The 22,601-nt window shown below is 42.4% G+C and overlaps 1 protein-coding gene across 3 annotated transcripts in view; it reads right to left on the bottom strand.

The window, feature by feature from the left end:
- Positions 1-18,182, bottom strand: part of LOC124001237 (low density lipoprotein receptor adapter protein 1-B-like) — a 75,957-nt gene extending 57,775 nt beyond the window's left edge. Inside the window, exon 1 of one of the 3 annotated variants that reach the window (XM_046307882.1) lies at positions 17,928-18,182. In XM_046307882.1, the coding sequence (XP_046163838.1) occupies positions 17,928-18,012 (85 nt within the window). In that variant the 5' untranslated portion in view covers positions 18,013-18,182. The remainder of the gene's footprint in view (positions 1-17,927) is intronic. The other 2 variants (XM_046307881.1, XM_046307879.1) reach the window with 2 other exon arrangements.
- Between the last annotated feature and the right edge of the window lie 4,419 nt (positions 18,183-22,601).

Genomic DNA, 22,601 nt, shown 5'->3' with positions numbered 1-22,601 from the left:
AACTGAATGAGTATTCTGCATTTCATCCAACCCCTCTGAATCAGAGGTGCAGGGGGCTGCTATAATCGACATCCATATCTTTGGCACCCGGGGAACATTTGGGTTAACTGCCTTGCTCAGGGGCAGAACGACAGATTTTTACCTCGCTGGAACAAATCCCGAAGCCAACAACATTTTGGTTACTGGCCCAATGCCCTAACCACTAGGCTACCTGCTCTAGACCTTACCGTGAAATACTTACTTACAAGCCCTTAACCAACGATGCAGTTCAAGAAAGAGTTACTGAATAAACAAAAACAAACCAAAAATGTAAGAAGAAAATTACATAACAATAACGAAGCTATACAGGGGATACCAGTAGTCGAAGTAAATAGTCTGGGTGGCCAATTGATTAATTGTTCAGCAGTCTTATGGCTTGGGGGTAGAAGCTGTTAAGGAGCCTATTGCTCCTAGTCTTGGCGCTCCGGTACCGCTTGCCGCGCAGTAGCAGAGAGAACAGTCTGACTTGGGTGACTCGAGTCTGACCATTTTTTGGGCCTTCCTCCAACACTGCATAGTATATAGATCCTGGATGTCAAGGAGCTTGTCCCTGGTGATATACTGGGCCGACTGCACCACCCACTGTAGTACCTTATGGTCAGAGGTCGAGCAGATGCCATACTAGGCGATGATGTAACCAGGATGCTCTTGATGGTGCAGCTTTAGAACTAGAAGTATCTGGGGACCCCATATGAAATATTTTCAGTCTCCTGAGGGGGAAAAGGTGTTGTCATGCCCTCTTCACAACGTTCTTTGTGTGTTTGGACCATGATGATGATGGTGATGTGGACGTCAAGGAACTTGAAATTCTCGACCCGCTTCACTACAGCCACGTCAATGGGGGCATGTTCAGCCCTCCTTTCTCTATAGTACACGATCAACTCCTTTGTCTTGCTCACATTGAGGGACCACCTCCCTATAGGCCGTCTCATCGTTGTCGGTGGTCAGGCCTACCACTGTTGTGTCAGCAGCTAACTTGGTGTTGGAGATGATGGTGTTAGAGTCGTGCTTGGCCACGCAGTCATGGGTGAACCGGCAGTACAGGAGGGCACTAAGCATGCACCCGAGGGGCCACAGTGTTGAGGATCAGCGTGGCAGATGAGTTGTTGCCTACCCTTACCACCTGGGGGCGGCACGTCAGGAAATTCAGGATCCAGTTCCAGATGGAGTTGTTTAGTCACAGGGTCCTTAACTTAGTGATGAGCTTTGAGGGCACTATGGTGTTGAACACTGAGCTGTAGTCAATGAACAGCATTCTCATATAGGTGTTCCTTTTGTCCAGGTGTGAAAGGGCAGTGTGGAGTGCATTAGAGATTGGCGTCATCTGTGGATCTGTTGGGGCGGTATGTGAATTTGAGTGGGTTTAGGGTTTCCGGCATGATGGTGTTGATGTGAGCCATTTTGGTCCATTTCCAAGCCTTGATAACTTGATCCTGGAACATGAGAAGAATACATGAACAAGTTCCACAAGAAAAGCAACATTAAAACTAAAGGACCCAAACATTTCAAAAGCATTTCATGGCTACCGACATGAGTGCTACAGGGCGGTAATAATTTATGCAGGTTACCTTCAAGTTCTTGGGCACAGGGACTATGATAGTCCGCTTGAAACCGGTAGGTATTACAGACTCGGTCAGGGAGAGGTTGAAAATGTCAGTGAAGACACTTGCCAGTTGGTCTGCGCATGCTTTGAGTAGACACCCTGGTAATCCGCTTTGCGAATGTTTAAAAAAGATCTTGCTCAAGACGTCTAAGGAGAGTGTGATCACACAGTCGCCCGGAACAGCTGGCGCTCTCATGCAGGCTTCTGTGTTGCTTGCTTAAAAGAGAGCATAAAAAAGGAATTTAGCTCATATGGTAGGCTCGCGTCACTGGGCAGCTCACATATGGGTTTTCCAAGCCCTGCCACATCCAACGAGTATCAACGCCGGTGTAGTAGGATTCAATCTTAGTCCTGTATTGAGGCTTTGCCTGTGATTATTCATTTGAGGGCATAGCAGGATCTCTTATAAACATCCGGATTAGTGTCCCGCACCTTGAAAGCGGCAGCTCTACCCTTTAGCTCAGTGCGGATGTTGCCTGTAACCCATGGCTTCTGGTTGGGAAAAATACATTCAGTCAACTTGGGGACGACGTCGTCGATGCACTTATTGATGAAGTTGGTGACTGAGTTGGTATACTCTTCAATGACATTGGATGAACCCCAGAACACATTATATACTGGTACTTCCTGCTTTAGTTTTTGCTTGCAAGCAGGAAGATAGAATTATGGTCAGATTTGCCAAATGGAGGGCGAGGGAGCTTTGTATGCATCTCTGTGTGTGGAGTAAAGGTGGTCTAGAGTTTTTTCCTCTTGTTGCACATGTGACATGCTGGTAGAAATTATGTAAAACGGGCCGCTTCAAGAGGAGCATTATCATGTTTGCTTATGGCCTTATAGAGCTCGTTAAGTGCGGTCCTAGTGCCAGTATCTGTTTGTGGTGGTAAATAGACATCTACAAATAATTTATTATTTGTAAAAAAATAAGAGATCTTGGTAGATAGTGTGGTCTACAGCTTATGAGGTAGAATACCTCAGACGTGCATTATCTTGAGACTTCTTTAATATTAGACATCGGGCACCTGCAGTTATTGACACAACCCCACCCTTCTTACCAGACGTAGCTGCTCTGTCCTGCCGATGCATGGAGAAGCCAGCCAGCTCTATATGATCTGTGTCGGCTTTTAGCCACGTCTTGGTGAAACATAAGATATTACAGTTTTTAATGTCCCTTTGGTAGGATAGTCTCTATCATAGATCGTCCAGTTTACCTTCTCCTCTGCGATTCTTACAAGGCACCCAGTCTTTTCTTCACGCTGAAGACAGAGTTGGGCCTTGTCTTGACAAGCAGTATATCCTTCACGTTGGACTCAATAAAAAAAATAAAAAAAATCTATATCTAGTTCAAGGTGAGTAATCGCTGTTCTGATGTCCAGAAGCTCTTTCGCTCATAAGAGACGGTAGCAGCAGCATTATGTACAGAATGAGTTACAAACAATGCAAAACAAATGAAACAAATTAGCAGTTGCTTAAGAGTCTGTAAAAACAGCAGCCATCCCCTCCGGTGCCATTATATTGGTAGATAAACCAAAACATTTAGTGGTTAAAAATCCAGTCTTTCCAGTGTAGAAAGGGCTCCAGGCAGGTAACAGTGACAGTTCCTAGGCCAGCACTAAGGCACTGTGAAGCGGAGACAGAGGCATACAGACATAACATGGGGAATTGTAGAGGAAATGAAGTAGAAAGCAAATAAACAAAATGGTATGGCCTGAGAAGAGGTTAAAGGTTGATGTCAGAGAACATTTTTCAGACAAACTAAAGCGAATCAGATAAAGGTTTACTGTGCACAGCATCAGCAGGACTACCAAAATCACGAGAGACGTTTGTTGTCAGCAGGAAATGGCACACTGTAGGAGTCTCGCTCTATTATAAGCTGAAGTCAGGCAGGGGATGGAAAACAGAGACAGAATTGATCCTTCACTAAGATCCGCCCCAGAATGTGGGACAATCAAATCGCAGCACTCCAATGGATCGCAACCATTCGAGTCCGACACCTCGGACAGGCTTGCGTTTAAAAACACATGGAAGCCATTGAGGGCATTGCAAAAACAGTTTATCCAAAAACAAAATTGTTTAAAATGGCTAAAGTGTTGCACCATGTCATTTCAGCAAGCCACAACACTCACCAGCTCTTGTTCTGAACATTTTTCTATAGTTAGAAACATGTTATCTCTGACAAATTACGCTAATTGATTGCACCCAAATTGTCCATTTTAGTTCACCCAAATTGCACAATTACATATTGGTTTTCTTACCCTGTAAGGAGTCTGTGGACCAGGTATGACAGCAACCCATGTTTTGGTTTTGTTTCAAATGCTATTTTTTTGCATTTGTGGCACAAATATTTAGATACGTTATCATGAAAATGCTAATTTGTTCAGATTTCCCCCCCACCCCACTTATCTCAATATAATTATTTTATTGTTACTATGCGTGAAGTTTAAAATGCATTCTATCATTACTAAATGTGTAATGTGATACATTTTACCATTACTATACTGAAAAAAATATAGAAAACGCAACAAGTGTTGGTCCCATGTTTCATGAGCTTTTGACCATTTCTTTTAAATACTAATGACTAACTCATTGGTAGAAAGAATGTTTGATCCAAATCGGTTGTTAGGCACAATCTTTCCGATTTGGTCCTGCCGTACATACCTGCAGACACTACGGTCGATTTTGCCAGTGGTTCGTATGGGGAAATGGTCTTGCCAGGAAAATGTTGTCCAAGGTCAACAAGAATAACCAAGGGGGCGGGGCTTAGGGGAGGGTCAATTGACTTGTGGTTGTAGAGGATGCTAGCTTGACTGCGTCATCTTCTTCTATGGTATATTGGCGATCGCACAATTTAATATGAATCACGCCACCTACTGTGCGGGATGGAATCAAGATTCCCAAAATCAGAACAAACTACCAACATTTATAAATAAATTAAACAACTTTTCTGTTAAAAATTAAAAACACATCTGCTCCCTACACAGGCTCAAGGGGAACCTTGGAGGGCGGGTCTTCCGGCACAAGAAAGCCCTTGCAAGTCTTCAGATGTAAAATCCATAAGTCCCAAAAACATTTCCGCCACAATAATGTCCAGTTTCTTCGAATTCTTAGAGACTAGTGCAGTACAGTCTAGAACTGTGGCAATGAACACGACAAAATCCAACTTTTTAACACACAGGGCATCTTTTGACTGGCAGCAAGCCGTACCATATCTTCACTAGCATCACTTGTTTTCTCAATTATTTTACTAGCATTCGCATAGAAGATTCGATTGACCACTAACTTTTGCCACCTCAATCTCTGTCACTCTTAAAAGGAACTCGGGATTATGATCCCCACCGCAAATTGCAACACAATCGTCCTTCTATACACCGTTCCTCAGTACACTCTGTCCGCCTGCACACACTTGAAACATGGCCAAATACTTTACAATTCTTACACTGCAATGGTTAGGGGACGAAAGTGCTTACCTACGTTTGTGAAGCTTGGTTGTGTATTTGCTCTTTATCAAAAGACAGGACCAACTTTATTTCTCGATTCACCCAGCAGTTCAGACGCCGGGCACCAACCACATCAGGGATTCTCTTCAGGTATTGAACCTAAACATCCATCGTCACCCCTGAGATGACGTCTTTGACAGGTGCTCTACTCCGAAGTTCAAAACTCACCGCAATCTTCCTCTGTTCTTCAGAAATACATTTCATCAAAATATGCAGTCCTGGTAACTGCTAGGCTGCACTTTTCACAGTGCATACTTCACCATTTTCCACATCTCAAAACAGGTCTCCCACATAAGCATCCTTACTCAAACGCATCCCAAAAAGAAGCGTTTCATTATCATTCATAAACTTATCCTCCACTTCAATTTCAGACAATTTCCTTTGTTCCAGTTTTCAAATACTACTGTTGTCCATTTAGAATATTAATCTTCCCCAATTTGCATGACACGCTGCTTGATTCAAACTCAGCATCCTCTTCCGCCATCTTTCCCTCCTTCCTGACCAAGTCGTCTATGACGGAATGTGCTTTAGACATCCATTATAGAAGGCATTCTTCAACACTGTTAAAGAAGAATTTTTTTGTTCTTACGATCTGGAATACCTCCTTCAAATGTTGACCCCTTTACATTCCGAGACCCTGGATCATTGCTACTCTCCCTTCCAGGACGGCTACAAGACCCTCCCCAAATCAGATCACACCTCCATTCTTCTCCTCCCTACCTATAGCAAGAAACTTAAACAGGAAGCTACCGTGGTAGACTGTTCAACGTTGGTCTGTCCAATCGGAATCTGTTCTTCAAGATTGTTTTGATCACGCAGACTGGAAAATGTTTAGGGTCGCCTCTGAGAATAGTATTGACTTGTACACTGACTCGGGGCATAAGGAAGTGCTTAGAGGATGTTGTTCCAACTGCAACGATTATGGCTTATCCAAACCAAAATCCATAGATAGATGGGCGCATTCGAGCAAAACTGAAAGCCCGAACCACCACATTTAACCATGACAAGAGGACTGGGAACATGGACATGACCTCCGTAAAGCAATCAGAGACAAAAATGATACTACAGGTACAAAGTGGAGTCTCAATTCAACGGCTCAGACACAAGACGTATGGGACTAGGACTCCAGACAATCACAGGTCGCATTCACCAACGCCTCTCTCCCGGACAAGCTAAACATCTTCGCCCGCTTCAAGGAAAACATTGAGGCGCTAACGCAGGCCACCAACACTCACAAGGACTGTGTTCGCGTGTTGTCTGTGTCCAACGTGAGTAAGTAATTTAAGAGTGTTAACCTCTTCAACCTATGGGGGCGCCATGTCATTATTGGATAAAAAAAACATTCCCGTTTTAAGCTCAATATTTTGTCACGAAAAGATGCTCGACTATGCATATAATTGGCAGCTTTGGAAAGAAAACACTGACGTTTTCAAAACTGCAAAGATATCTGTGAGTGCCCCAGAAATGATGCTACAGGCGAAACCAAGATGTAACCTCAAACAGGAAATGAGCTGAATTTCTGAAGCTCTGTTTTACTATCGTCTCCTTATATGGCTGTGAATGTGCTGTGAACGAGCTTATGCTCTCTGCCGTTCGTCCAAGATGTTTGCAGCATTGTGACGTATTTGTAGGCATATCATTGGAAGATTGGCCATAAGAGACTACATTTGCCAGGGGTCCGTCCGGTGTCCTTTGTCTAAGTTGGTGCGTAATTCCCAGTGGCAATCATTTTACCATGCGATAAAGAGGGAGAAGCACACTTCCAGGAACGATACATCATTGAAGAGATATGTGAAAAACACCTTGAGGATTGGTTCTAAACAACGTTTGCCATGTTTCAGTCGATATTATGGAGTTAATTTGGAAAAAAGTTTGCCGTTTGGATAACTGAATTTTCGGGTTTTTTTGGTAGCCAAACGTGACGCACCAAACGGACCGATTTCTCCTGCACAAAAAGTATTTCAGGAAAAACTGAACATTTGCTATCTAACTGAGAGTCTCATTGAAAACATGCGAAGTTCTTCAAAGGTAAATTATTTATTGAATGTTTTTGCTGGTTTTTGTGAAAATGTTGCCTGGTGATGCTAACGCTAAATGCTAATGCTAAATGCTAACGCTAAATGCTAAATGCTAGTTTTGCTATGGTAGACACGCATATTTTTGAAAATCTGAGATGACAGTGTTGTTAACAAAAGGCTAAGCATGAGAGCTAGCATATTGATTTAATTTCATTTGCGATTTTCATGAATAGTTAACGGTGCGTTATGGTAATGGGCTTGAAGCTGTAGTCATGATCCCGGATCCGGGTTGGCTCGACGCAAGAAGTTAACCTTTGCAAGGCTGCCAGCCCATATGTCATTCCAAGCAAAGTCCTCAGAGCATGTGTAGGCCAGCTGGCTGGAGTGTTAACGGACATATTCACTCTCCATATCCCCGTCTGTTGTCCCCACTTGCTTGAAGATGTCCACCATTGTCCCTGTATCCAAGAAAGTGAAGGTAAGTGAACTAAATTACTATAGTCACGTAGCACTCACTTGTCATCATAAAGTGCCTTGAGAGGCTAGTTAAAGACCATGTCACCATACCAAACACACTAGACCCACTACAATTCGCATATCGTCCCAACAGATCCACGGACGACGCAATAGTGATTGCACTGCACACTGCGCTATACCACCTGGACAAGAGAAATACCTGTGTAAGAATGCTGTTCATCGATTACAGCTCAGCCTTCAACATTATAGTGCCCTCCAAGCTCATCGCTAAGCTCAGGGCCATGGGTCTGAACTAGAGGTCGACCGATTTAAATCGGAATGGCCGATTAATTACGACCAATTTCAAGTTCATAACAATCGGAAATCTGTATTTTTTGGACAGCGATATGGACGATTCCCCTCCCACCTTTATTTAATCTTTATTTAACTAGACAAGTCAGTTAAAGAACACTCTTATTTTCAATGACGGCCTAGGAACGGTGGGTTAACTGCCTTGTTCAAGGGTAGAACGACAGATTTGTACCTCGTCAGCTTGAGGATTCAATCTTGCAATCTTACAGTTAACTAGTCCAATGCTCTAACCACCTGCCTCTCATTGCACTCCACGAGGAGCCTACCTGTTACGCGAATGCAGTAAGCCAAGGTAAGTTGCTAGCTAGCATTAAACTTAACTTATAAAAAAAACAATCATAATCACTAGTTAACTACACATGGTTGATGATATTACTAGTTTATCCAGCGTGTCCTGCATTGCATATAATCGATGAGGTGCGTATTCGCGAAAAATAACTGTCCTTGCTCCAATGTGTACCTAACCATAAACATCAATGCACAGAAGTACACATTTTTAAACCTGCATATTTAACTAAAAGAAATCCAGGTTAGCAGGCAATATTAACCAGGTGAAATTGTATCACTTCTCTTGCGTTCATTGCACGCCGAGTCAGGGTATATGCAACAGTTTGGGCCATTTGCCAGAATTTTACGTAATTATGACATAACATTGAAGGTTGTGCAATGTAACAGGAATATTTAGACTTATGGATACCACCCGTTAGATAAAATACGGAACGATTCCGTATTTCACTGAAAGAATAAACTTTTTGTTTTCGAAATGATAGTTTCCGGATTTGACCATATGAATGACCTAAGGCTCGTATTTCTGTGTATTATGTTATAATTAAGTTTAGGATTTGATAGAGCAGTCTGACTGAGCAGTGGTAGGCACCAGCAGGCTCGTAAGCATTCATTCAAACAGCACATTTGTGCGTTTGCCAGCAGCTCTTTGCTGTGCTTCAAGCATTGCGCGGTTTATGACTTCAAGCCCATCAACTCCCGAGATTAGGCTGGTGAAGCCAATGTGAAATGGCTAGCTAGTTAGCAGGGTGCACGCTAATAATGTTTCAAATGTCACTCGCTCTGAGACTTGGAGTAGTTATTCCCCTTGCTCTGCATGGGTAACGATGCTTCGGGGATGGCTGTTGTCGATGTGTTCCTGGTTCGAGCCCAGGTAGGGGCGAGGAGAGGGATGGAAGCTATACTGTTACACTGGCAATACTAAAGTGCCTATAAGAACATCCAATAGTCAAAGGTATATGAAATACAAATGGTAGAGAGAGAAATAGTCCTATAATTCCCAATATAACTACAACCTAAAACTTCTTACCTGAGAATATTGAAGACATGTTAAAAGGAACCACCAGCTTTCATATGTTCTCATGTTCTTAGCAAGGAACTGAAACGTTAGCTTTCTTACATGGCACATATTGCACTTTTACTTTATTCTCCAACACTTTGTTTTTGCATTATTTAAACCAAATTGAACAGGTTTCATTATTTATTTGAGGCTAAATTGATTTTATTGATGTATTATGTTAAATGTTATTATGTTAAGTTAAAATAAGTGTTCATTCAGTATTGTTGTAATACAAATAAATAGTTGTTTATTACAACATACATACATTTGTTTTTTTAATCGGCATCGGCTTTTTTTGGTCCTCCAATAAATCGGTATTGCGTTGAAAAATCATAATCGGTCGACCTTTAGTCTGAACCCCTCCTTGTGCAACTTAATCCTGGACTTCCTGACGAGCCAACCCCAGGTAGTGAAGGTAGGCAACAACACAGCCACAACCCTGATCCTCAACATAGGAGCCCCACAGGGGTGACCCTTAAGACCCACAAACTTCTACAGATGTACCATTGAGATCATCCTGTTGGGCTGTATCGTCACCGTATGGCAATTGCACTGTCCGCAACCCCAGGGCTCTTCAGAGGATGGTGTGGTTAGCCCACCGCATCACTGGGGGCACAATGCCTGTCTTTCAGGACATCTACAGCACCCAGTGTCACAAGAAGGCAAAAATGATCAAGGATCTTAGCCACCCGAGCCAAGGACTGTTCACCTCGCTACCATCTAGAAGGCGGAAACAGTACAAGTGCATCAAAGTTAAGAGCGAGAGACAGCTTCTATCTCCAGGCCATCCGACTGTTAAACAATCACCATTAGCCAGCCTATGTCCAGTACTCTGCCCTGAACCTTTGAGACTGCTACCCTGGAGTCATTGAACACTGGTCACGTACTATTTTACCAACTTTATACACAGTGTACAAAACATTAAGGACATCTTCCTAATATCGAGTTGCACCCCTACTTTTGTCCTCAAACCAGCCTCAATTCATTGGGGCATGGACTGTACAAGGTGTCGAAAGCGTTCCACAGGGATGCTGGCCCATGTTCACTCCAATGCTTCCTACAGTTGTCAAGTAGACTAGATGTCCTTTGGGTGGTGGACCACTTAATACACACGGGAAACCATTAAGCGTGAAAACCCCAGCAGCGTTGCAGTTCTTGACACAAACCGGTCCGCCTGGCACCTACTACCATACCCCATTCAAAGGCACTTGAATATTTTGTCTCAACCATGTCTCAAGATTTAAAAATGCTTGTTTAAAACGGTCTCCTCCCCTTCAGCTACACTGATTGAAGTGGATTTAACAAGTGGCATCAATAAGAGATCCCTGAATTCACCTGGGCAGTCTATTTAATCAAAAGAGCAGGTGTCCTTCATGTTTTGTAAACTCAATGTATGTACAGTGCATTCTGAAAGTATTCAGACCCCTTGACCTTTTCCACATTGTTACATTACAGCCTTATTCTAAAATTGATTAAAATTGTTTTCCCCCCTTAATCTACACACAATAGCACATAATGAAAAAGCAGAAACCAGTTTATAGAAATTTCTGCAAATTTATTACAAAAAAAACTGAAATATCACACTTACATAAGTATTCAGACCCTTTAATCTGTACTTTGTTGAAGCACCTTTGGCAGCGATTACAGCCTTGAGTCTTCTTGGGTATGACGCGACAAGTTTGGCACACCTGTATTTGGAGAGTTTATCCCATTCTTCTCTGCAGATCCTCTCATGCTCTGTCAGGTTGCATCGGGAGCGTTGCCATTTCAAGGTCTATCCAGAGTTGTTTGATTGGGTTCAAGTCCGCGCTCTGGCTGGGCCACTCAAGGACATTCAGAGACTTGTCCTGAAGCCACCCCTACATTGTCTTGGCTGTGTGCTTAGGATCCTTGTCCTGTTAGAAGGTGAAGCTACACCCCAGTGAGGTTCTGAGCGCTCTGGAGCAGGTTTTCATCAATGATCTCTGAACTTTCCTCCGTTCATCTTTCCCTCAATCTAAAAAACATTCCCACAGCATGATGCTGCCACCATAATGCTTCACCGTAGGGATGGTGCCAGGTTTCCTCCAGATGTGACGCTTGGCATTCAGGCCAAAGAGTTCAATCTTGGTTTCATCAGACCAGAGAATCTTGTTTCTCATGGTCTGAGAGTCCTTTAGGTGCATTTGGCAAACTCCAAGCGCACTGTCATGTGCCTTTTCCTGAGGAGTGGCCACTCCTTCAGTCTGGCCACTCTACCATAAAGGCCTGATTGGTGGAGTGCTGAAGAGATTGTTGTACTTTTGGAAGGTTCTCCCATCTCCACAAAGAAACTCTGGAGCTCTGTCAGAGTGACCATTGGGTTCTTGGTCACCTCCCTGACCAAGGCCCTTCTCCCCCGATTGCTCAGTTTGCCCGGACTGCCAGCTCTAGGAAGAGCTGGCTGTCCAAACTTCCTCCATTTAAGAATGGAGGCCACTGTTCTTGGGGACCTTCAATGCTGCAGACAATTGTTGGTACCCTTCACCAGATCTGTGCCAGATCTGTGCCCAGACCCATCCTGTGCCCCCGACCCACCCGGAGCTCTACGGACAACTCCTTTGACCTCATGGTTTGGTTTTTGCTCTGACATGCACTGTCAACTGTGGGACCTTATATAGACAGGCGTGTGCCTTTCCAAATCATGTCCAATCACTTGAATTTACCACAGGTGGACTCCAATCAAGTTGTAGAAACAGCTCAAGGACGATCAATGAAAACAGCATGCACCTGAGCTCAAGTTCGAGTCTCATAGCAAAGGGTATGAATTCTTATGTAAATAAGGTATCAGTTCGTTTATGAATTTGCTAAAAAAATTAATAAAAAAACATTTCACTTTGAAACAATGAGCAGTGAGCACATGCAGAGCAACATAGGACAAGCAACACGTAGCACACACACTGACAGAGAAATTGCAAAAAAATATATATAAAAGCAACAAACAGTGTTTGACACAGCTCACAAGCTACAAACAGATAAGACTCAACGACATTCATCACTGTTGCAGATGTAATACGTACAGTTGAAGTCGGAAGTTTAAATACACTTAGGTTGGAGTCATTAAAACCTGTTTTTAAAATCGCTCCACACTTTCCTTGTTAACAGACTATAGTTTTGGCAAGTCAGTTAAGACACCTACTAGTAATTTTTCCAATAATTGTTTACAGAGAGATAATTTCACTGTATCACAATTCCAGTGGGTCAGACGTTTACATACACTAAATTAACTGTGCCTTTAAACAGCCTGGGAAATTCCATCATGGATTTAGAAGCTTTTAATAGGTTAATTAACATAATTTGAGTCAATTGGAGGTGTACCTGTGGATGTATTTCAAGGCCTACCTTCAAACTCAGTGCCTCTTTGCCTGACATCACGGAAAAAAACAGAAAGAAAAAAAAAACAGCCAAGACCTCAGAAAAACACTGTAGACCTCCACAAGTCTGGTTCATCCATGGGAGCAATTTCCAAACACCTGAAAGTACCACGTTCATCTGTACAAACAATAGGAAGCAAGTATAAACACCATGGGACCACGCAGCTGTCATATCACTCAAGTAGGAGATGTGTTGTGTCTCCTAGAGATGAACATACTTTTGTGCGAAAAGTGCAAATAAATTCCAGAAAAGCAAAGGGCCTTGTGAAGATGCTGGAGGAAACAGGTACAAAAGTATCTATATCCACAGTAAAACGAGTCCTATATCGACATAACCTGAAAGGCCGCTCAGCAAGGAAGAAGATACTTAAGGACAACAAAGTCAAGGTATTGGAGTGGCCATGACAAAGCCCTGACCTCAATCCTATAGAAAATTTGTGGACAGAACTGAAAATGTGTGAGAGAAAGGAGGCCGACAAACCTGACTGTTACACCAGCTCTGTCAGGAGGAATGGGTCAAAATTCACCCAACTTATTGTGGGAAGCTTGTGGAAGGCTACCTGAAATGTTTGACACAAGTTAAACAATTTAAAGGCAATGCTACCAAATACTAATTGAGTGTATGTAAACTTCTGACCCACTGGGAATGTGATGAAAGAAATAAAAGCTGAAATAAATCAATCATTCTCTCCTATTATTCTGACATTTCATTCTTAAAATAAAGTGGTAATACTAACTGACCTAAAACAGGGAATTTTAACTTGGATTAAATGTCAGGAATTGTGAAAAACTGCATTTAAATGTATTTTGCTAAGGTGTATGTAAACTTCCGACTTCAACTGTATACTTAAGAAATATGAAAACGTTGGTTTTTAGTTCACTCAATGGTCATGCTGCAGATGGCCATTCCAACCCACCCCCTCAGTCTTTACTCTCCCTCCACCCAAATGAACATTTATTTATTCATCACTGCCACGGTTATGTATATAGTGCTATTTATTTGTATACCTTTTTTTTTTAAATGACCATTTTCATAATTTGAATGAAGCTCAAAGCCTAAGTTTTTCACTGTACACTGCAATCGCACCTGCAACCTTGTACATGTAACTATTAAAACTCTGAATTGGAATACATGGAAAGCGACAATACACAGCTAAGGATTATGTTCACAAATCTGACTGTCCTTCAGCAATGTCTTTGCTTTTTGTGAAGTTGCAATAGTTGTGCGTCTGATGGCAGTGTGTTCCAGACATGGGAAGCTCTAACAGAGAAAGCAGTTTGACAAAAGGTGCTTTTCCTTAAGGGAACTATACAGTTACCTCTCATGGCAGAATTTGTGAATCTGCTGCCATGGGTTTGGGTTTCTGTTGGACAAAAGCACTAAGTGGAGGGGGAGCCAGGCCATTTAGGATCTTGAATACAAGACATTGTGTAACGGATGTGAAACGGCTAGCTTAGTTAGCGGTGTGCGCTAAATAGCGTTTCAATCGGTTACGTCACTTGCTCTGAGACCTTGAAGTAGTAGTTCCCCTTGCTCTGCAAGGGCCGCGGCTCTTGTGGAGCGATGGGTAACGATGCTTCGAGGGTGACTCAGGAGCTTATGCATTCTGAGGATGTAACAGTGGTGATGGCTATCGGGCTTTTTTTTTTGAGAGAGACTGATTGTAGACAGACCAAATGGGTTTAATGTTGTCCAGCAAACTTGGGTCCAACTAGTCAAGCAGTCTGTTAAGTGGGGGAGAATAATAGCTATGAATGCCTTGAATTATGCTCTGCAGACTTGAGTGATCTCTTGAAAACACTTCAAATCTCAATGGGATAAATAAATTAGGAACAAATAAAGGCATGGTTAAAAAGAGACTGGGGCGGGAGAGGGCTCTGTGCATAGATGCAAAAACAAAATAGGCATGCATGTACAAGGCCAAGCCCAAAGCATGAGCACCAAGGGTTACTTTATTTGGGACTCAAACATTCTATCATGTAGGGGTGGAGGACACCAACATTGAATCCATGTATGTTTGGACTTGGAGGTGCCTTGCATGGACTCCAGACATCTCAATAACAAGACCCTGAATACTTCTGTTTTTTGGTCTCAGCATTGAAAGCAGCATGCATCACTTGCCCACAACAAAACACAGACAGCAGTGGTATGCTTCCAGTTATGACAAGATGAAACATGTTACTTTCTATCAACAGCAGCTACCCGTGCACTCTACATTAGCCATGATGTATTGAAATAATCACATAGAAACAAGAGGCAGTTAAATCAGTGTTTTGGCCATAAACACTACCTGACCTTGCTAGGAATAGGCAGCGTGTGGGTGAGAGGAAATGCAGGTCTAGACCAGAGGCTATCACAGGCCAGGGCCCACATGACCTGCATTAGGTCAACAACATAAAAGATGATGTAACGCTGCCCTGATAAATCTGTAACAATGATTATATATGGGCATTATCAGCTTCCACCAACCCTGGCTGTTGGCCATGCATCGTCCCTACCGGAAGAGACTGGGGACAGGAAGTAAACCTTTAGAAAGCCTCATTATTCACCCAGAGAAAGTGGACCAAAACAAAGCATTGATTGCACAGCATGGCACGTGTGGCATCATGCTACCAAGTCTGCCAACGACCCCACCGTCTATGAAGAAAAGAAAGGCGAGACAAGGGGAGGGGGTGTTTTTCCCTCTGTGAAAACAAACAAAAAAAGGTTTTACCAAGAAGCTACACCGCTCTTTGAAAAACCATACTACACAGTAGTGTGATCATATGCACCCACTCGCGTGTCTGCACATCATGTGTGTGACAAACCACTGAAGACAGAGATCAAAGCCATTGTGAGAATCATGCAGCTCCACAGCCAATGGTAGTGCATGAAGATATATTTTTTAAATTAACCTTTATTTAACTTGGCTAGTCGGTTAAGAACAAATTCTTACTTACAATGACGGCCTACCAGGGAACAGTGCCTTGTTCAGGGGCAAAATTACAGATTTTTACCTTGTCAGCTCAGGGATTCGATCCAGAAAATAGCATCAGTTATGCCCAACGCTCTAACCACTAGGCTATCTGCCGACATGGAGAATTTATGAAGATGATTTATCTATACTGAATAATAATATAAAACGCAACATGGACAGTGTTGCTCCCATGGTCCATGACCTAAAATAAAAATATCAGCAAAAAAATAAGAATTCATACAAACTGCTTATTTAATTTCAATTGTGGGCACACATTTGTTTATATCCCTGTCTGTGACCATTTCTCTTTTGCCAAGATAATCCATCCACCTGACAGGTGTGGCAAATCAAGAAGTTGATTAAACAGCATGATCATTACCCAGGTGCACCTTGTGCTGGGGACAATAAAAGTTCACTTTAAAATGTGCAGTTTTGTCACAAAATACAGACGTCTCAAGTTGAGGGAGTATGCAATTGGCATGCTGACTGAAGAAATGTCCACCAGAGCTGTTGCCAGAGAATCGAATGTTAGCTTGTTACAATGTTTTAGAGAATTTGGCAGTATGTCCAACTGGCCTCACAACCGCAGACCACGTGTAACCACTCCAGCCCAGGACCTCTGGGGGCCTGTGCCCTCCCAGCATGTGAAATCCATAGATTAGGGCCTAATGAATTTATTTATATTAACCGATTTCCTTATATGAACTGTAACTCTAAAAATCTATGAAATTGTTGCATTTCTATTTTTGTTCAGTGTAATAAAATAAGTAAAGAAATCTGTTTTTAGGCCAATTTCCCAAGTGTTGATCACACAGTATGTGTTTGAAAGGTGTTTACAGCTTGTTGGTTTTTAGGCTATATGTTAACCAAAACAAACTAAATCGAGCCCCCCTCTCTGCTAACACTCCTTTACATTTTTTTGTGAAGCAAAATGTAGACAATTTTTTTTTGAGCCATATGTCGTGCCGGCTCCGCAGTGTCTTAATCTAAACAGGAAGCCTGTCCGACCCTAGTCCTTGATCATGACTCAGTTCCATTACAATACACATAAGAGTCATTGGATGAAGGCGTTTTCTGTAGCGTGGAATTTTGTTAGGAGCTGCGACGCTTCGTCTGAACATTAACTGGCATCGCTTGCGGTACGGTTTTGGAAGCATAAGGACCTTATCTTTCATATCGGTGAGAAATGATTTCCAACAAACAAAATGGTTAAACTGATACACACCTTTATATGGTAAAGGTTCCCACACGGCCATATGTCCATGTTACAGCATTTGTTTATGGAAAACAGTGTGCTAATTAGCCATCTGTGTTTCTGAACACCTGTGTGTAAACTGAACACAGACGCCAAAAACGTTGTCACCTGTAACGGTGTTAAGACATTGTACAGTAAGTGTATTTGGCATCTGAAATTATTTTGATGTGATTTTTAAAATTGAGGGATTTGTTTCTAAAACTATACCGGAATTGAGATTCGATTTACGTTTAGATGGAGTAGGCTATTTGGCCGTTTTGGCTTCCAGGGCCAATTCTCTTTAAACTGAACATGCAAGTTCCTTGGACTAAGGAGTAACTTTGGGCTCCTTTAGTCCAATATTGGGCTTGTCCGAACCCCGTAAGCAAGAGTATGGTCAGAATCTATTCTGGCTAGACTCTTCCTGGGGGAAACCTGGTATGATAGCCAAACAATCTTCCTAGCACGTTTTAGCTTTAATGAACTATCGGCAATCACATGAAAAAAAATATGTTTACAAATACAAGCATTTGTCTCACGCGCCGAATATAACGGGTGTGTAGACTTGATCAGGAAATGCTTGCTTACATCCCTTCAACGATGCAGTTAAAATTACAAAAAAGTAACAATAGGAATAAGATACAAGAATGTAGGAATATACAGGGAGTACTAGTACCAGATAAATGTGCATGGGTATGAGAGGTATGTACATAAAAGCAGGGTGAAGTGACTAGGCATCAGTATAGATAATATGCTTCGGAATAAAGAACGGAATAGCAGCTGCATAGGAGTGTGAATGTGTGTCGGTATGCGTGTGTGAGTGAGCATAAGTACTTTCAGTCTAGGTATGAACTTTACTCTAGCTACAGAGGAACAAATTGGGGAATACAGCAGGAAGCTACATTCCGTACCCAGCGTTTAAATATAACTACATAGGAAAGACTAGATAAACATTTTCGTTTACCTTTTACTAGTATCCACATGCTAACTAGTCAGCTTGCTACCAATACTACTTACTTTTGTGTCTGCCCACACCCCATGACTGTTTAGCGATACTGGGGCTCCGAATTATTGCCCTTCCAGCCGACTTCAAAGCGTCCATGTCGTAATCCAAAATTGGGGCAAAGAGCCCAACGAGTTTCGATTCTTGTCTATCGAAGAGCTTGGTTTGTCACACTCTCCCAAACTTTTCCAGCGGTTTTCCCCCCCACTACTGTTTCAAAGACAGCCCAGAATAGAAACATTATCATATTTGTCCCACTGGGCGGTGTTATATAGCTAGCTATGTAAATTAACCGCATAATGTACGTGACGTATATTTGTGGAATATTTAACAGAGATTTGGATATAATGACGAGATGCTTATGTCTCCACTCTAACAATGGGATTCGTTGTCCAGTCAGCGGAATGGCGGGCTGTCAAGCTCCCGCCTATTCCTCTCTTTGGATTGGTGGAAACTCTCCTTATTTAAACTACGTTTTTAATATTCGATGGGGGTGCCGTTAACCGACTGTATTCAATGGAGAGACGCTTGCTAGCCTCATGAATATGCATAAACAGTCTCGAACGCCTACAGGGGACAACTCTGATATAGCGTTTTTTTCCCACAGTTGCCCGGATGTCACGTGCATTACACTTATATCAGTACACTCATAACAACCTAAGCGTTAATAATCTTATAATATACCAATTTATGTTTATCTCGACTAAATCCGACACTCATTGCCCACCCCTCCCCATACAAAAACTACTCACCTGCTTAATAATTAAGGACATATTCAACGTGGACAGATTTGGGCTCTCTTTCTACTATATCGCACGAGCAAGCTCGCTACGCAGCTCTTCCCGGGCCCTTGTTACTCGAGCAGATGGTGCCTTCACTGTGACTGATTTTCCTATTCTTTTGAATAGTGAAGTTTATCAGAATATTAACAAAATAGACATAAATTACTGATTGTTCCTAAGATGTTCATAAACTAATGTGGCTAAAAAATTATTATGGGCATGGTGGATATGTAGATCAAATAAATTAATTCTGAGTTGCCATATATCTGTATCAATATTTGTCATCATGATGATGTGCACTGCACAGATGTTGGATTTCCTCTCAAGTTACACATTCATTTGATAAATCTTTCAACATTTTAGATTTTTATCTCAAGTTACACATTTCATATACATTTAAACCAGAGTACCCCCCTTCCCCTGTGTAACCCAAGCCCCAATCTCCCTTGGTGCCATGACAGCCAGGCCATCATATAAATGGACAGACAGCTGCTGGTGAAAAAACAAAGCCAAACCAGTTCCAGTGCCAGTGAGCCTTTGCTCCATCACCATAGACCCCAGCTCTCAGCAAGTCCCTCCAGACTACACTGTTTCTGGCACACTCTGTGTGACATGATCACCTGTCTGGAGACAGAACTGTGTTGAAAGGACTCCCTATGGGACTCTTGGGTATCATACACCCTCCCGGGCCATAACAAAAGCTCTTCTCCCCTAGATGGTTGTTTTTTGTCAATATAAATATTTTGAGTTGGCTCTGATTGAATCTGAATAATGAAACTGTGTTCCACACGAGTTATGACCGTCTCCACTTTGCATTTTTAAAATATCTTTCATGAACCAACATCCATGATACACCGAACAAAAAAGTAAACACAACATGGTCCCATGTTTCATGAGCTGAAATAAAATATCTCAAATGTTCGATATGCACAAATATCTTATTTCTCTCTTTTGTGCACAAATATCTTTAAATCCCTGTTAGTGACCATTTCTCCTTTGCCAAGATAATCCCTCTCCCTGACAGGTGTGGCATATCAAGAAGCTGATTAAACCACATTATAATTACACAGGTGCACCTTGTGCTGGGGACAATATAATGCCATTGTAAAATCTGCAGTTTTGTCACACAATCTCTGGCATGCTGACTGCAGGAGTGTCCGTCCACCAGAGTGGTTGCCAGATAGAGAAATTGACATTAAATTACCTTAAGCCGCCTCCCTCGTTTTAGAGAATTTGTCAGTATGTCCAACTGACCTCACAACCGCAGATCATGTGCGATAGTGGTTTTGAATCTAAACGTTGTGAACAGAGTTCCCCATGGTGGGGTTAGGGTATGGGCAGGCATAAGCTACGGACATTTTAACGATGTCAATTTGAATGCACAGAATTACCGTGACGAGATTCTAAGGCATATTTTTTTTAAGCTACCTGCGACCAATGTGCATATCTGTATTCCCAGTCATGTGAAATCCATAGATCATTTGTTTTAATTGACTGATTCTCATATCAAATCAAACTTTATTTGCCACATGCCATGAAAACAAGTTTAGACTTTACAGTGAAATGCTTACGCAGTTTAAGAAGAAGAAAATATTTACCAAGTTGGCTAAAATAAAAAGTAACAACATAAGAATAACAATAACAAGGCTATGTACAGGACACACCGGTACTGAGTCAGTGTGCAGGGGTACAGGCCAGTTGAGGTAATCTGTACATGTAGGTGGGGGCGAAGTGACTATTTATAGGTAACAAAAAAACAGCGAGTAGCAGCAGTGTACAAGAGGGGTGGTTTCAATGTAGATTGACCGGTGACGATTTTTATGAATTGTTCAGCAGTCTAATGGCTTGGGGGTAGAAGCTGTTGAGGAGCCTTTTGGTCCTAGACTTGGTGCTCCGGAACCGCTTGCCATGCAGTAGCAGAGAAAAGTCTAGAACTTCGGTGACTGGAGTCTCTGACAATTTTTATGGGCTTTCCTCTGACTCCGCCTATTATATAGGTCCTGGATGGCAGGAAGCTTGGCCCCAGCAATGTACTGGGCCATTCGCACTACCCTCTGTAGCGCCTTACCGAGCAGATGCCGAGCAGTTGCCATACCAGGCGGTGATGCAACCGGTCAGGATGCTCTCGATGGTGCAGCTGTAGAACCTTTTGAGGATCTGGGGGCCCATGCCAAATATTTTCAGCCTCCTGAGGGGGAAAAGGTTTTGTCGTGCCCTCTTCACAACTGTCTTGCTATGTTTGGATCATGATAGTTTGTTGGTGATATGGACACCAAGGAACTTGAAACCCTCGACCCGCTCCACTACAGCCCCGTCGATGTTAACGGGGGCCTTTTCAGCCCTTCTTTTCCTGTAGTCCACGATCAGCTCATTTGTCTTTCTCACATTGAGGGAGGTTTTTGTCCTGGCACCACTGCCAGTTCTCTGACCTCCTCCCTTTAGGCCGTCTCATCGTTGTCGGTGATCACTACCACTGTTGTGTCATCAGCAAACTTAATGATGGTGTTGGAGTCGTTTGGCCACGCAGTCGTGGGAATACAGAAGGGGACTAAGTACACACCCCTGAGGGGCCTCAGTGTTAAGAATCAGCGTGGCAGAGGTATTGTCTACTCTTACCACCTGGGGGCGGCCCGTCAGTAAGTCCAGGATCCAGTTGCAGAGGGAGGTGTTTAGTCCCAAAGTCTTTAGCTTAGTGGTGAGCTTAAGATTGTGGAGTGCGATTGAGATCGTGTCATCTGTGGATCTGTTGGGGAGGTATGCGAATTGGGGTGGGTCTAGGGTGTACGGGAGGATGCTGTTTGATGTGAGCTGTATGAACTGTACAACATAAGATCCTTATGTTGTACCCTAGCAAAAGGTGCACTTTCCACATTTAATTTCCCTTAGTTAACACCAGTCATCACCTATTCACATTGTGCACTCAGGGGTTTGGAATTCAAAATATCCAGCACTTCCAGATTTCAAAGGAGATGACATGCCACAGATAAAGAAATAGTTCTACAATGTAGTGTTCCCAGGTGCATTAGCATAACTTGGTTTGAAATAGTACAAATTACAGTATCCTAGACTTTAAAGCAAAAAGATGAATGGAATTTATATTTTTCATTATCAATTCATTCAGCATTGGAGGAAAGAAAGTGATCCAAGACAGGTTCAAGTGAGTAGGTCAATTTTAGATGTGTGCATTGTTAGATATTACTGCACTGTTGGAGCTAGAAATACAAGCATTTCTCTACAGCGGCAATAACATCTGCTAAATATGTGTATGCGACCAATAACATTTGATTTGACGTAGGCAGTCGCTGAAGGCACATATTTGATATGAAAATGCAGCCAACTCTTGCTCTGCTGGCAGGGGGAACATGTGTGGAATAATTATTCATGTATAATGAATGTACTACCTAACTATAATTCATGCACATCATGTTTGTTTGACAGTCTGATAATATCAATCTTGACCAGTCTTAAAAATCAGTTGTGGTGAGCGAGTGTCTATCCACAGGAGTACTGATTGTCCCCCACGTAATTCACACCAATGGCCTCCTATATTACATCCTCATTGCCAGCACACTAGATATCTATTTAATAGCAGACAATAGAAATAAATCAAAATACTGAGCTAAATTTGCATTGCATAATGGCTTCATGATTTGTTTACTGTATACTTTGCCAGATTCAGATTGCTTGAAAAGACCCATTTTAATCTGTCAAATCTGAATGGTCGATGTGCCAAATTGAGACATTAATTTGGAACAAAGCACTCAGGATTAAATGTATGCAAATCATTATTTTTCTGCAGATTTATGCCTGATAGGGCACCTCTATGTGAAATGGCAAAATCTGCGTGGTTTGGGGGGCCTCTATGTCTTGCAGTGTGGAATGCCCATGCAACTCAGCTGAGTGGGT

Source organism: Oncorhynchus gorbuscha, linkage group LG17 (genome assembly GCF_021184085.1).
Source record: "Oncorhynchus gorbuscha isolate QuinsamMale2020 ecotype Even-year linkage group LG17, OgorEven_v1.0, whole genome shotgun sequence".
In the NCBI taxonomy this organism is placed as follows: Eukaryota; Metazoa; Chordata; class Actinopteri; order Salmoniformes; family Salmonidae; genus Oncorhynchus; species Oncorhynchus gorbuscha.
Note: the sequence above shows the minus strand (reverse complement) of the source record. Positions and strands in the feature narration are given on the sequence as shown.